Raw genomic sequence first — 14597 nt, forward strand, 5'->3', positions numbered from 1 at the left:
GAGGCAGGCGAAAGGCTAAGGCCAGGGGGGGTAGGTCGGTTCAGGCAAGGTACTCGGCCGCTTCACGGACACCAGAAAGAGACCTAGCCCAAGGGGGGGCGAAGAGGGGGGTTCTGCTTGGCCTGCTTCTCTCGCTCACTCCTCTCGCTCTCTCGGCCGCTTATCACGGGCGGGGAAGCTTGGAAAGAATCGACAGGGTACATATTCCTGGCCCGGGTCTAGTCCGAGGGGTCTACAGGTTCAACCTAGTATTTGATCCAGGGGTGGTGTACTTGTGTGTTTCCTGTGCAAACGGTTTATGAAGAGGCGAACGGAAAGTCGACGCCGTCCACACGAAGGGAAGAAGAAGGGACAACGGACCGCTACTTAGGATCCTCCACTCCTCCCGGCATTGGCTGTGCCTGGACGGTGTGCGAAATAGCGGCAAGCCGGACCAGTTCTTCGAAGGCTGGCCTCGGGTTTGGCTGTCTCCCGACCTCGGTGATACAAGCACTGGCAGCTTCTTCAGCGAAAATCTGTACCAGTCGGCGCTATCGATTCCTTGTCGGCAACGTGCCGCTTGGCATGCGCTGCGTGGGTCAAGGTTCCTCTTTGGTCTACCGTTTTTGCAGCCCCCGTTTGCCAAGGGGAGAGGTCCATGGAGGCGCACGGCGGGCGGCCCGTTTGTTCTGCCTATTCGGACCTGGCTTCGGTCGATAGCGTGAAGGTTGGGGTATGGGTGTCGAACAAAAAAATCCCATTGTTATCTGGGCCGCGTCCCCTGGATCGGCGGTGGCCGACACTGACGATAAACTTGCTTGCTTGGCTTTGTGAAGTGCAATTGCTACCCCAGGTTCATACGAGTCGGAGAAACGGGCAGAGAGAAAAAGATGACGGGCGTTGGCCCACGAGGCATAATAGACATCAGGTGCCCGAAAGCTGACTCGACAAGAGCATGCATAGCGTGTGCGTGTCTGCCACAACCGTAATTGATGCACTCCTTATTGCGATGATGATGTTGGAAAGCCTCTACACGTGCCTTCAACTCATCCCAGGACGGTAAAAACAGCGCACCAGCCTGGGCAACCCAGTCCTCGTGCCTGCAAGCTGCGGCGCCAGTGGCTAAAATCATCGTCACCGTTTCTCGTTTCCCGCAATGTCTGCCCTTCTCCGTTGCTCTTCATCCGCCGCGCGTGTCTAGCGTTATGTTGTGCAGGGTCAAGGAGATTCTCTTGCCTCGCGGCATTTTCCCCGAAGCCACCACGCAGGCCGCGCAACGTCACAGTCTGCTCTTCATTCGGATAGGAAGCTGGGGAAAGCAGGCGGCGCAGGTGAGGAGAAGGCGTCGCGCAGGTCTTGGCCCTGGGGGTGGTTAAAAGTAATAGGTAGAGACAGGGGGTAAAGAGGGAGGCCAAGGGGGACCAAGGTCCAACACGGAAGGCAGCAAGCAAGCAGATAGGCACGGCTCAACAGCAGCGCCAACAAGCTGCTGGCAGAGGCGACGATTCCCGGCTCCCGAGATGGCTGAAGTGCCCCCCCCCCTTCCCTGGACGACTTGCCTTGCCTGGATGGGACCGACCGATTGGGTTGGCTGGGGCGGAGCCGATCTTATGCCGTTGAAGCAGTGATTTGCAGAGGGGGATCGCTGGCCGGTGTTGTCATTGTTTCGCTGAATTGAATGGCAGCCAGTTTTGGAGTCTCTGGGTTGAGAGATGTTGTGCTGTGAACAGCGTCAAGCGACTATTTGCCCTGCCTCCAATTTCTGCCAAAGCTGAGATGTGTGATGCCCTCCGAGGATCTTTCTATCCGGCCTTGCCGTCACGTAACATGCTGCTAACATTGAACCTTATAACAATGTAGCTAGCCGGTTGAATTAAACGAGAGCGGGACTTGTTTTGCCGCGACGAGTCTTGCTTCCCTGACGGGCCCTGGAGCCCCTAAGGAACGCCTCATCGCGCGATTCAGTCACTGTGCAACGGTTTTTCTTCCAGGGGGTTCAACGTTGGCTTCGGGGGATACGACTAAGCCCGAAGAGCCTGAAGAACGTTCAAAGGCGCCCCTGGAGGCTCCCTGACGCAGCTTCCGGGTCGTCACCTATTCGCAAGGAGGGGCAATAAATAAGGTCGTGATATTAACTTACACTTTCGGCACATTGTCATGCTTCATTAGTGCCATCCACCACTGTTTGACAAGCCCCTGAAGAATAGCCAAATAACCAGAACAATAGAGCGAGAACACGAGCTCACAAGGAAAACGTACCATTTTATCGATCAATCCCGGTTGCCTACTTGTCATTCGCATCGCCAATCTGCAGAGATGCTACGACGTTATCACGTTTCTGACGTACGCGTGTGCGACGTGCCACCAAAAACAGACGCAGGAACCATGTCCTGCAACGCGTGCATTTGATTGCCATCATGAACGTGAACACACCACGATGTTGCCCTGTTGCTTGAGAGCCTCGTCTCTTAGTCATGAGGATCAAGTTCCTCTCCTCTTCACCTTGTTTGCCCAGGACTTATGACACCCTCGAACTTGCTCACCCGCCTCGAGCTTGGGCCGTTCTGGAAGGTCGACAAGCACCGTTCAACCCTGCTGATCAGTAGTACAGCCGGTAGCCGGGGGCGACGACTCACGTCCCTCGAGAGAGAACCCCCCTCCCACCCCTCCAGTCGCCCAGGGCCTTAATCTGTGGATCGCCCGCCTTGTGCCCGCCCTTGTTCCCAACGCACAGAGGTTGAGAGGGCTAGGCGACCTTCACCGAAAGAGGCAGCTCTGACCTTCCAAAGGGCGCCTCTCTTGCTGATACGGGCGGAGGGCGTCGACCGTTTGGTCGTGGCGCGCCATGAAGACAGCATCATGCTGGCTGGCTTGACTTGATTGACTGACTGAATGATTTGATCGAGTGTACTGATTGAACGGATATGGCTAGCCCTCCGGTATCGTCATATCCACGCCATCGGGTGTCGCCTGGTTCAATGGCTGTCATTTGGAGGCGCGCGCGCAATGGAGCGATGCGATCGCGGCCGTCTCGCACGTGGATGGCATCTGATGGACAACGCCCATAACGCCTCGTCGGCCTTGCGATGCTTCCATGCCCAGATGACATCGCCGCCCTCCGATATTGGCAGTTGTCACGACACCAGTCGAAAGAGAAGGCCACACCACGTTGTTTACAATGTGTCCCACGAATTTCTGTCGCTCAGAGCAGCCCATGCACCTGTTAGGCGATGAAAGGCTTGGTGTACTTAATGCCTGCCGCCGAGCAATTCGAACAGTCCCCAGAGGCGACGAGGGGGTTCTCGTCAATAGCTCCTCGGACAGATCTTCCTGATTCTCTTGACACCACAGCAGCTCATCTCCGAAGACCTACAGATAGTCGCCCCCTCCCCTACCGAGGCCCCAGGCACAGGCACCGCACACAGACGATACACAGGCACTGCGCCCCCAGCCCCCGCGAGCCGCCGCTGCACGTGGGCGACGGCCCTCGCCTCTACCCTGCCGTGGATCCTCGTCCGTCGCCCACTGCCGCTTGGCGGGCTCCAGCGGCGTACCAACACGTGCGTGCACGTCTTGCTCGAAGCTGAGCAATCCGCCAAACGAGGGCGAGCGACATCTGCAGGAGGGGCGAGGTCGAAAAGGACGGTTGAGATGCATTTCCGACATCCGACTGAGCAGCGAAAAGGGACCTGCTGCGACGGAAAGGCATCGGGAGTGACTCCATTTCGCAGAGAGGCGCATGCTTGACACGACTCGAACCTGGATCGGTTCAGTCCACTTTGCCGACCCTGGCCCCCGTCTGCGCTGGGCCTTGTACCTGGCTAGCCGACGATGTGTGTACGTATACATATGCTGTTCATCAAAGAGAGGGAGGGCATGCCGTGTCCCGTACGCAACGTATGCCTGCCTCCAAGGCCATGGCGACGATACCCACTCGCTTTCTTGGGGCGGGGCGGAGAATCTATCGTTCCTCCATTCATCGGCAGCCGACATCTCGCATCAAGTCTCGCGACCGGCGTCGTTTCCTCTCACACCCGCTGGTCCGCCCGGCTGGGGCTGACCCGACACCACGTTCGGCGGCCTGGCCTGGGCTAACTGATGCTGAGGTGAGGCTTGGGTTCTATGGGGTCTCAAAGGCACATGGCTGGCGGCGCTGGGCAATTCTAGGCGACCATCTGTGTGAACGGAAAATTTGTCCTCCCCCCACCAAGGTGGACATGGCAGAGCCTCACCATCTACCGTCTGTTTGTCCGCGGCATCTCAATGCCTAGCTCCAAGCCTCTTGCGACGCCGCAATGCGTGCGGGACCGACCCTGTGTGATGGATGGGGTTGGTGGGCTTTCGGTGATCCCCAGATTCTGCTCCTGCCCCCGGATCTTGTGTCGACTCAAGATCTACCCCAAACAGGTTGCTTCGAAATGAGGGTCCATCTTCTGGGGCAGAGTTCCCTAGGGTTAAGGGAGGTAAGTTTACGCAGACTGCGAGATCGGGTATGTGTTAGACGATGGGCGACTCCGTGGGTGCAGTGTCGATGTGTTGCCTTGTAGTTTATCCAACCATGCAGCCCTGACAAGGGAGCTGAGGATATCAAAACATACTTGCTTCCATCCTCAATGACCTTTGAACATAGCATTATAATATGGATCACCAGCACGCAACCAGGGGACTGCCAATCGTATGGTGCGGCGTATACCGTGAACTGAGTGCTGGCCCAGGAGATACACAACACACGACCATCCAGCGTCATACTGGCAGCACAACTCCCGTTCATCAGGACCAATCGACGCAAACCCATCAGATTCCCAATCTTAAGACTCAAGACTGACGACTCAGGACGGCTCATCACCGCCGTTCCATCTCGCCTCCCATTTACCCCGTCTCGGCATCGATTCTCCCCCGCACTCCCAAGCCAAGCTTCCCCTTAGACTCCGCAAACAAACCGGTAGACCAGCGACAAGACTGGAGATAGACAATCTTTCCCCCTCCCCCACACCCCTGCTCACCCCAGCTCATTCTCCTGCCACCTAGGGGCCCACCCTCCCAGGGATCCCCGTCGTGGCCACGGAGCAGTCACCACCGAAATCACCACCACTCAATGAATACCCTCGCCGCTTCGAACTGCAATGCCCTTCCCTCTCCCCGCCCTCCTCTCCCCCCCAGTCCATGCCAGGCACAAGTTCGCTCACCCCGCTCCCCGAACACCCGCTCGCCGAGCCGACGGAAAGGCATGTCGGATATCAGGGACGACAGGGACGTGAGCGGACGTCAAAGACAAGAAGGAGGCGGGGGGGGGGGAGGCAAAAATAAAACAGCCGACTTGCTACGCATGCCAAGGGCGGCACCTCTTCTCAGAACTCATACCCCTCTCCTCCCCTTCAAGTACTCGCAGGGAATCCAACAAGGTGAAAATTGAACAAAAACGGTCTGGACGAACGGAACCAAGGACAGGGGAGCAGAAAAAAAGAAGGGGGGGAAAGGAGGCGGGGCCAAACTAGACAGACCGGAATGACCTCACCTTGCCTTAACAGAGGTCCATTCTGTCTCCCTCTCTCCGAGATGGCATACACTGCCCTGAGGATGTGCGTTCATCTGTGTGTGAGTGTGTGTATGCGAGAAAGCAACGGTCAGCTCTCGGTCCTTCGCCCTCCCGCACCCCCCTCTTTCTGCCGCAGCCAGGCACACAACTGCGCCAATAGCTCACCCGATCGGTCGAGCCCGCTCCTCTGGGCCCACGACATGAGGTAGCCCGTCTAGCCCTTGGAGTCGGTCCGGGTCCGGGCAAATTCCTGCTGCTTTACCCCAGACCCCGCGACCCATGCGAGGTATTACGCCGGGGCACGAGCGAGGGCCAAGACTTGGTACCTTGGTGCTTGTGTATTGACAGGTCGGGAGCGAGGCGGTGCGCGCGAGTTTCGGTGGAGCAGATGATTCCATCCTCTCTAGAGAACCACAAAGCCTGTACTCTCGTTCTTGTTGTTCCATCACAAGAGAGGCTTTTGCATGATGGAGCATCACGCTCGAGGCAACGACCATGACCTGCTGCGATCGTTTCCCGCCCATTGTCATGAGGCAACCAAAATACTAAATGACCAGGTCACGCGTTCAATCCCGAGATGAGGGGAACTGCTTTACGTCGGGAACGAGCGCACGATGTGTTGTGCAATTATTCCTCTCGGGCCATTGCTACAGCGAGCCATTGCTACAGCGAGAAAGATCGTCAACGAATACATCCCTTCCCTCATATGTGGCGCTTGACCAATGTCACCTAATAAACGCCCCAGAACTTAACCAACCCTCAATGTGTGTTAGTCAATATGCCGTCATGTGCTGGCTTTGACAGCTCTCGATCTACTTGTGTTGCTGTGGTTGATCCCAGCCCTGGGAACCCGCCATCTCTTGGACCCATTCCTCATGCCCGGCGGCCGTCTGTCCCACGACAGAATCCGGCGGCCCGTAGTGTCCGATCAGCTCCGTGTCCTCCGTGACGACACTCAATGGCGCTTGAGCGGCTGTGACGCTGTCGCTGTGTGTTCTCCCCTCACCACTCCGCCTTCGGGAATGAGGTGCTGGCTGCCGTGGTGATGCGACGGTCGAGCTCACTGCGCTGACCATGCTGCGCCGGGGGTCTACCGGTGACTCCGGGGGGTAAGTCGATGGAGCGGACTGCGCGTGCAGCTCTGGCACCACGGCGTTGGCACTATCCAGCTCTTGCGCCCCGAACTGCTGATGAATCGGCGAAACCATATCGCTGGGATTGCTCTGTTCGCTGGCGTTGCTCCACTGGCGTCCGTGACCCTGCGCGTACGCTTGTTGCGTGGTCTGCGAGTCGGTGCTCTGGCGTTGCGGTTGCGCGCCCGATGGCCACGGCCAGATGCCCGATTGCTGAGATGGTCGTCGACGTTCTTGCTCCGAGGGCATGTCAAAATAACCGACGCCACCCCGAAAGGTGGAATCGTAGCTAGCGTGACGGTCCGCGGAAGTCGTCGGCACCGCCTGGTAGCCGGCTGGCGCGTTTGGGCTTGGAGTATGCAGAGGGGGTGATGCGTAGCCAGGGCTGCCGACACCGACGCCGAGTCCGATGGCGCCGCTGGAGTCTGAGTCGAGCCTGCGGGTTGAAGGTCGTGGACTGGTCATCTCGGATGGCGTAGGCTTATCAGCGACCTGGTACTGAGAAACAAAAGGCTTTGGTTTGGCTGCTCTGGATCCGGTCGAAGTTCCCGGCTGGGACTCGACCACCGTCTTGACGACCTTGTTCAAATGACGCAGGATGATGAATGTTGCGGCCACCACGATGATCAGGAGGCCGACGACACCAACGACGATGGCGACGATGGCTCCTGTTGAAAGACCACTGCCGCCGTTATCATCGTCCTTAGTCACCTTGGGCTCGACTTTGGGCAGGGACGTCGGGTAAAACTTGACGACAACCTGTTGGTCGCCCTGATCAATCGCGCCGGTCGGGTATACTGTTGGCTGTGACGGCGTTGAAACGGTTGTTGCAGTCTCCGTCACTGTGACCTCTTCATCATCCGCATTCGTAGTCGTGACTGTCCTCGTAATCCTATACGTAGAAGGCTCGGTGGAATAACAGGCACTCGCTGCGCAACCCATGCCGTCGCGGCAACAGCCATAATTCAACGACGACGGGCAGAGGAAATAGTTGGTTGGACATGACTGAGAGTACGAAACGCCATCCGGGACCACGCACTGGGCCCCTCGTTGACAGAGATAGCCTTCCGGGCAGCACCCACCTTTTTTCAAATGTTAGCTGAAGCCAGGCACTCGCGTGTAGCTGCTCCAAATACCTTCAAGATCTGGTGCGCATGGATAGTAGCCAGCTCGACCCTGGCATGTTTGTGGTGCTCTTGTCGACGCAAAACATGAATCGGTGGCGCAACCGAATCCCTCTGGACAACATCCGCCACTCGCGCTGCTTGGGCACAAGAGATAGCTCGTTGGACAGGCTGTGGTATCTCTCCTTTGGATGTTGTCGAGTATCGTCACATGTATCTTTTCCACTCTGTGAATACCGTCTCTGTTCTTGACATCCAAGGCGCTCGAACCTCCTGCACAGAATGCGACCAGAGAGATCACGGCGCAGACGGAGCAGTGTCGCATGGTTTCCCGCAGCGGTTGGCTGGCGAACCCTATGTTCTCGAGCGATCCAGAGTAACAGCGTCCAAAGGTCGCACAAGGCTGCGGCCCAGCTGAGGTCGCACAGGTGGTTGGCCTGCGGGGTAGAGGCTGAAGAGAATGATAGCCGCTGGAACACCTGGTCCAGGCTGTCGCATCCGTTATATGATCCAGGGACGCGTGATGCCGAAATTCGATCGCCAGGCCTTACCGCTGATGTGACGCTGGAGAGGCTCACGGGTTGCTATGTTGGTGAAGCTGGCAAGTTGGGTCGGGCAGTGTTTGGTGGGAGGGTGTCGAAGATAGCAGCAACCTGCATGAAGCTGGGGGCTGAGCCCAACAGCGTACCACGTATGAGCGAGACTGTCGGTTGGCGGTACCATGCAAGGGAAGGGACCAGGATGTTTTGGTTGCGGTTGCTCCTTTCAGCAGGGCTGACAGTCAGACGGATCCCACAATCTCGCTTTGCCGCTTGGTCAAGACTCTGAGCGAGGATTAAGTGACAGCGTAGGAATCGAATGACCATCTGTGTCGGCAAGTTTTGCCAGCGCCGTGTAGTCTTGAGTCCCACAAATTGGGTCTGAAATCTCCTGGAGAAGACGAGAATGTGACAAGACGCGATCATGGGCTGAAGGGGGATACGACGCGACAGCACCAACCAACAGCAGGCGGCCAGCGTGATCGACAATAGGGTGACACTGCGAGCACAAGATGGCACGTGAAGTCGTGTCTCGATAGCCGTATTGAGGAGCCATGTTCGATGAGGCATTCGCACTTTACCCATGGTCCCACAACATGCTGATTCGGGCTCCTTCGGGGGAATTGCGACATTTCTTGAAGGGCGCATGAGAATGTGGCCAATCGCAGCTGCATCTGGTGCCATTGTGCAGGAGAGCGAACATGATGAGGATTGGAGAGTTGGGGGCCATCCTCGTAGGTAATAAAGGCATGGATCTTGTTTTTGGGGACGCAGATGGTTCAACAATCTTTGGGGAAGAAACATCTTCGGTCAGATGCTGTGCGGCGCACGCGTGTCTGCTTGTCAACTTGGTGCTCTGGACGATGAGAGCGCCTCGCCAGGAGGTTCCACGCTCGTGGCAACATGATGTGGTCTCGTCTGTCTGAGATGTTGAGAGATAAAACGTATTCGAAAATCACGCCGCGATTGCAACGGGCATTGTCATGGCTGTCGCATGGACTGGCCCTATATACTCGTCAGTATGGCCATGGAGAAGCATCGTCAAAAAGTGGCAAGAACGAACAGCAGTGTATTGCGTTCAGCGATCCCGTCTGTGGTTCTGACAAGCAGGGGTTTAAATTGAACGATCGGTTCGCCCAGAGAGATGGCCAATGTTCATCGCTGGTGATGGTCGTCGTCGTCGTCGTTGTCGTCGTCATCGTCGTCAGGTCGAGTCAGCGGAGGAAAACGATGCGCAGCCTGGACCTGCCCTGTGTTGATCTTGATCGTGCCGGGCACGTCCTTTGGGGTGGTGCGGGGTCTGCGGGGACATGCTCCGTCCATCCCCCCCCCCTCCTCCCGTCACTGGAGGCTCGAGGCTCCAGTCCAGAGGAGGCCCGCACTAGAACTCGGTGAGCCTCCACTGGCACCAGCACTACTATGTACGCTTGTCTTGCTCTAAAACCTTACTAGGCTTTACCGACCTGACCCGTGCGTCCCCTCGCCTCGGTAGGCTACCATCTGTTGCCATTCCACTTCCACCTACCTACCTGAGCAGAGCAGCTACCTGTTTGGGATCTTAGCACGTGGTGGGTGAGTGCATTGTGAATCAGTCACAGGCACCTGAATTGGTCTGCGGTGCCGAGTCGGTTGTCAGAAAAACCGGGAACACAGACATCTAATTCCTCCTGCCATTGTGCCTTTCCAGGTGGTCAGGCATCCCTAGGCGGTCACCGTTCTGAACGATGCAGCTAGGCTCGGTGGGTGACAAATCTGGCAGTCACACCCTGGCTATTTTATGACTGACCACTGATGAATGGCGCTGTGGGTTGTTGGTGACATGCCTCCTGGGTCGGTACATGCCTGTGTACCTTACCTGGGTACCTTACCCAGGTAGGTCGCTCTGTGCCCTTACCCCCCGATGCCTCGGTCGACAGATGCGCACCGAGCCGAACCATAAACCATGTTTCGCCTCCTCGCCGCTGCATACTCGCAGTGCGTATTTGGGGCTGTCTCCAGGCACTCTACAGTACAGCGCCGATCAGGGTCTGGAGACGGGTTACTCAATCCCCCAATAAACAAGAAGGGGTCACCGCGGGCGGGTTTGCATGGGCCTGTGAGAGATGGAACCGTCGAAGCAGCGCTGATGTGCTTGACTCATGGGCGGATCCTCCGCCTAAGAGCCAACCGCTGTGCTTCCCTGGTTCCCCACAGGTTCCGTCTCATGGTGCAACCCCGCAAAGCTTCTCCACCTGGCGCGCCCCCTCGTGCACTCGCACTCTCTCTTTCAATTCGGCATGGGCTCATTCACAAATCACGATGGCCTGCCCGGCCAGTCGCCCTTGACCTGCTAGGCCCGGGTTCATCTTGTCCTTTGCCCTCTGCTCCTTTGCCCTTGGTCTACACCTTCCCCCCCTGTGTTGTCAGGTATGCCGACGCCCCTCCCTCAAAGCCTTGCAGAAGCCGAGTCTTTCTCTCCTCGCCATCTCCAACTACCGCCCCCGACTCTTCGCCCTTTTCCCCGAACCAGTACTTCAAACGAACCTTGACCGGGCTTCCATCACGAAGTTTCCGTACCATCCAATACGAATCTGTCAGCCACACCCGTCATACCTCGACCATCCCCTGGCCCCCTCTCTACGACGCCGCAAGCCAAGACCATACACTCACTCTCCTTTCGCATCACATCGCTCCGCACTAGCCCTACATTTAGACCGCCAGAGACCCCCCTCGTCTCGGCTTCCCCAGATTATCACCTTCTGCTCAGGAACCCTGCAGCAGCGTGCCAACCACGTACGTTGTCTTGTCTTGGGCCATATCCGCCACTCAAATCCTTCGACGCCTCCCCAGATCCCGACTTCCTCAACCTCGCCCACCGACCTGAACGCGAACTCTCAAGAGCTGTCTCGAAAGTTGAACGACCTTCGCAACGTCATGTCGTGACCTGCTGGCAACCGGCAGCAGTCACATCCAACCAAACATGCTACTTTTTACAAAGGTCGCCGCCCCCAAGGCGCCGAAGAGGAGATCCCGAGCAGGTATGTCGTGCGCTGCGAGATTGGTACACAACGTACTCGATGCCGTGAAACAATGCAATCTGGTCAAGGAGCGCATACTGATTGAACGCTTTTCTTTGCACCTCTAGGTTGCACATATTGGTAAGCTTCAACCCGGTCCCCGCCGTTTGCTCCCTCGTACTGACACATGGCAAAAGCAAGGAGAAGGTACGCCACAACCGCTGAGCCGATACACCTCAAGAAAGTGTATTCCACGTACTGACTCTTCGATCCAGAAGAAGAAATGCGACGAAACACGTCCACAGTGCTCGCGCTGTTCGGAGCGTAGCCAGGATTGCACCTATGAAGCCGTGAAGCCGCGCCAGCGGAAGAAGCGTGACTCGACCCCGGGCGAGGGTCTCGATCTCGAATCACGCTACCTGCGCCGTCCGTCTCTGTACGGCGACAGCCAGCACCTAGAATATCAACAGGGCGACGACACGTCGTCCAAGGGGGATTCAGACGAAGCGGTGGCCGACGACATGGACGCATTGGCCAGTTCTCTCCATGTCAACTGGAGCGCCGCCTCGGATGTGCCGCTGATCTCGCCCCTGGATATGCCTTTTGACTTTCCCATCGAAGAAGAAGTGGAAGAGGATGTCGACGAAGAAATTGTCCGGATGAGCCCTGCCCCCCCGACCATGGCGGTGACCCGCGCTCAACGCTACCCCGACTTGGCCATGATTGCACCGGCACCCTTGAGCCCGCCGCATTTGGAGTTCCTGATGCCGGTTTTCAGCGAGTTCTCTGATTGCGCCAACAGGCGGGCCCTTGTTGACCACTTTGCCAATGTCCTGTCGCATCTCATCGTGTTGCGCGAGACCGAGTCTGGCAACCCGTTCCAGCAACTGGTGCTGCCCCTCTGTTACAGCAGCACGACGGTGCAAAATGCTATCTATGCTCTGTCGAGCGCTCACCTGGAGCACCGCGGAAGTGGCAAGCACGAGGAGAAGTCGCTCTACTTTCACAACCAGGCCATCCAGGGCCTCGCTCGACTGATTGAGATGGGACCCAAGGCCGACCGGGAGGAGTTACTGGCCGCCATCATGCTGCTAGTGTACTTTGAAGTGGTTCGTACTCCAGACCAGATGGCATTGCTTCCAAAAAAAAAACTAAAAAAAACTGACATGGCCATAGCTGGTCCAGCGCGGGCGTTCGAACATTGTTGATGGTCATCTCAAGGGTGCCATGACCATCATGAGCCAGAATGATCAACCCCCCAGCGCGACAAGCGCGTTTCTTGAGCGAGTACGTTGATCACAATACACGTGTGCTTTGGCTGTTGCTGACCGATCTCAGGCTTTCCGTTTCTACGACGTCATTGCCGCCCTCTCCTTTGGCAAAGCACCGATTTCCACAGCCCCAGCAGCTGCTTCCCTCAACTCCTCTTCGAACCCGGACCCGACCGACCCTTCGTCGCAAAACGGCGTTGACACTCTTCTTGGGCTGTCCGCCTCGCTCTGGCCGATCCTCCATCGTTTGTCAAACCTCCTGTCGCTCAAGAAGGAGTTGGAAGCCGCCTTGGCCTTGCCAGAGTCAAACGGGCCCAAGCTGGCCGTGCTCCGCACTGAATTCGAAACAACTGCCGACGCCATCGAGTCGGCCCTGCAGAACTGGCAACCCACGCTGCCCGGGGGCCTCACCGTGGACGACCTGATTGCCGGTGACGCTGACGGCTTCGGAAGCACGGTGCCCGAATCACCCGATCAAGCACACCTTCAGAGCATCCTTCACAACGCGCTGGCACACCGACAGAGTGCGTTCGTGCACCTCTATCGCCACATCCACGGCCACCCACGACACCACCCACGAGTGCAGTGCCATGCGCACGCAAGCCTGCAACACTGCGTTGCTACCGTGTCGCACGCCGGGCCTATGGCTGCGCTGCTGTGGCCGCTGTTTGTGGCGGCGTGCGAGGCCATGACCCCTGAAGATCGCGAGATGGCGCGGCACGCGTTCGTGGCAATTGATCGCCGGCAGGGCATGACGAACATCGAGAGGGGCTGGATTATTGTCCAGGAGGTCTGGCGACGGTCCGATTTCATGGATGCCGAGGGTGATCTCGAATCCCGCCTATCACAGCATCAGACGATGCTACCCGCCGGCATGAGCAACGGCGGGGATCTCTGGAGGCGGGTAAGCGAGGACATGGGCGTCACGATCGTCTTTGGGTAATGAGTCTGTCGATAGCCGCAAGGGCACTCGATGGCTGTACATATTGGGGGCGAGGGGCATTGATCGGATCATGAATGAGGTTGCAGGGACAGCAGGATGCTCATTGATATAAGCTAGCTTGGAAGGGAGTGGGTTCAGCGGCGTAATCAAGGGGGTGAAGTGAAGTTTGGGCGCGGCATTCTGGGTACGGCAGGACGGGCGGCGTTTGGTGGTTGGGATGTTCTGTTTTCACACACAACTATGTACACTGTCATTTGCCCTCGCGTTCGGGTGCCTCATGCTGCGTGTAAACTGACGATGGCACTCAAGGCCGCTCTGGCCCATGCTTGCCACGACACGGAACATCTGGCAAGGCATGCATGCCGGGTATCCATCCCCAAGCCCAGCAGGGCCAAGGGGGCAAATAGAGCCCAGAACCATCCGATGTACTTGTCTGTAGCCCCCGCGACGAGACGGTGTGTGTGGATGTGCGGAGGGGGGCGGCGGTAAACACAGGGCGATTTCCCCTTACGGACCGAAGCGAACTCGTTACTTCTGGGGACCGAGAGGCGGCGACGACCCCACCAAAGAGGCCATCCCTCTTGTCAACCAACGATGGAGGAGCTCCATGAAAGTGTGCTGGGCTGGCCCGCTACTCCTCCAACCGCCGATCCGACGATGAACCAAGCACATTCCCTCCCGCCACCATCCCTCTCCTCCGTCAACAACGAGACAATGAAAAAGCCGCCATGAGCGCCGCGCCGCCACCGAAGCAGATTCGCTTCGTTCACAACCAGGGACAGCCGCCGTCGAAACGGCGGCGGATCAACGCGGCGTAAGTTTGGCGTCGACCCGCCCGCCCACCATGTTCCCTCGCCTGAATGACGACATACAAGGGGGGCGAAACTCAGCGATGGGACAAGTCTTTGCTGATGGGAATTCTCGGTGGTTCTCGTATGCCTGACATATCGAAAACGAAAGACACGATGCGCGGGCGATCGGTCATCGAGCTCGTCATGCGCGAAAATCGGACACGAGTGTCTGGGCGACACCGAGCTTCCTGACAAGAAGGCAGCCAACATCGGCAGCGCGGCTTC

The 14597-nt window shown here is 57.6% G+C and overlaps 3 protein-coding genes across 3 annotated transcripts in view; 2 read left to right on the forward strand and 1 right to left on the reverse strand.

Annotated features, from left to right (window-relative positions):
* Positions 1-6327: 6327 nt before the first annotated feature.
* Positions 6328-8867, reverse strand: VDBG_05769 (conserved hypothetical protein; the record flags this gene model as incomplete). The annotated part of the gene is made up of 3 exons (XM_003004610.1): positions 6328-7653; positions 7853-8223; positions 8636-8867. The coding sequence occupies 3 exons, from the start codon at positions 8865-8867 to the stop codon at positions 6328-6330; spliced, it is 1929 nt and encodes a 642-aa protein (XP_003004656.1).
* A 2403-nt stretch (positions 8868-11270) lies between these two features.
* On the forward strand, positions 11271-13521 carry VDBG_05770 (conserved hypothetical protein; the record flags this gene model as incomplete). Its single annotated transcript, XM_003004611.1, has 6 exons — positions 11271-11328; positions 11436-11448; positions 11505-11514; positions 11583-12416; positions 12484-12594; positions 12646-13521. The coding sequence occupies 6 exons, from the start codon at positions 11271-11273 to the stop codon at positions 13519-13521; spliced, it is 1902 nt and encodes a 633-aa protein (XP_003004657.1).
* A 728-nt stretch (positions 13522-14249) lies between these two features.
* The window catches only part of VDBG_05771 (pathway-specific nitrogen regulator), a gene marked incomplete at both ends in the record, with an annotated part of 3080 nt that continues 2732 nt past the window's right edge, over positions 14250-14597 (forward strand). Inside the window, one exon of the mRNA XM_003004612.1 lies at positions 14250-14335. Within this exon, the coding sequence (XP_003004658.1) occupies positions 14250-14335 (86 nt within the window). The remainder of the gene's footprint in view (positions 14336-14597) is intronic.

This window comes from Verticillium alfalfae, genomic scaffold (assembly GCF_000150825.1).
Source record: "Verticillium alfalfae VaMs.102 supercont1.6 genomic scaffold, whole genome shotgun sequence".
NCBI classification, from domain to species: domain Eukaryota; kingdom Fungi; phylum Ascomycota; class Sordariomycetes; order Glomerellales; family Plectosphaerellaceae; genus Verticillium; species Verticillium alfalfae.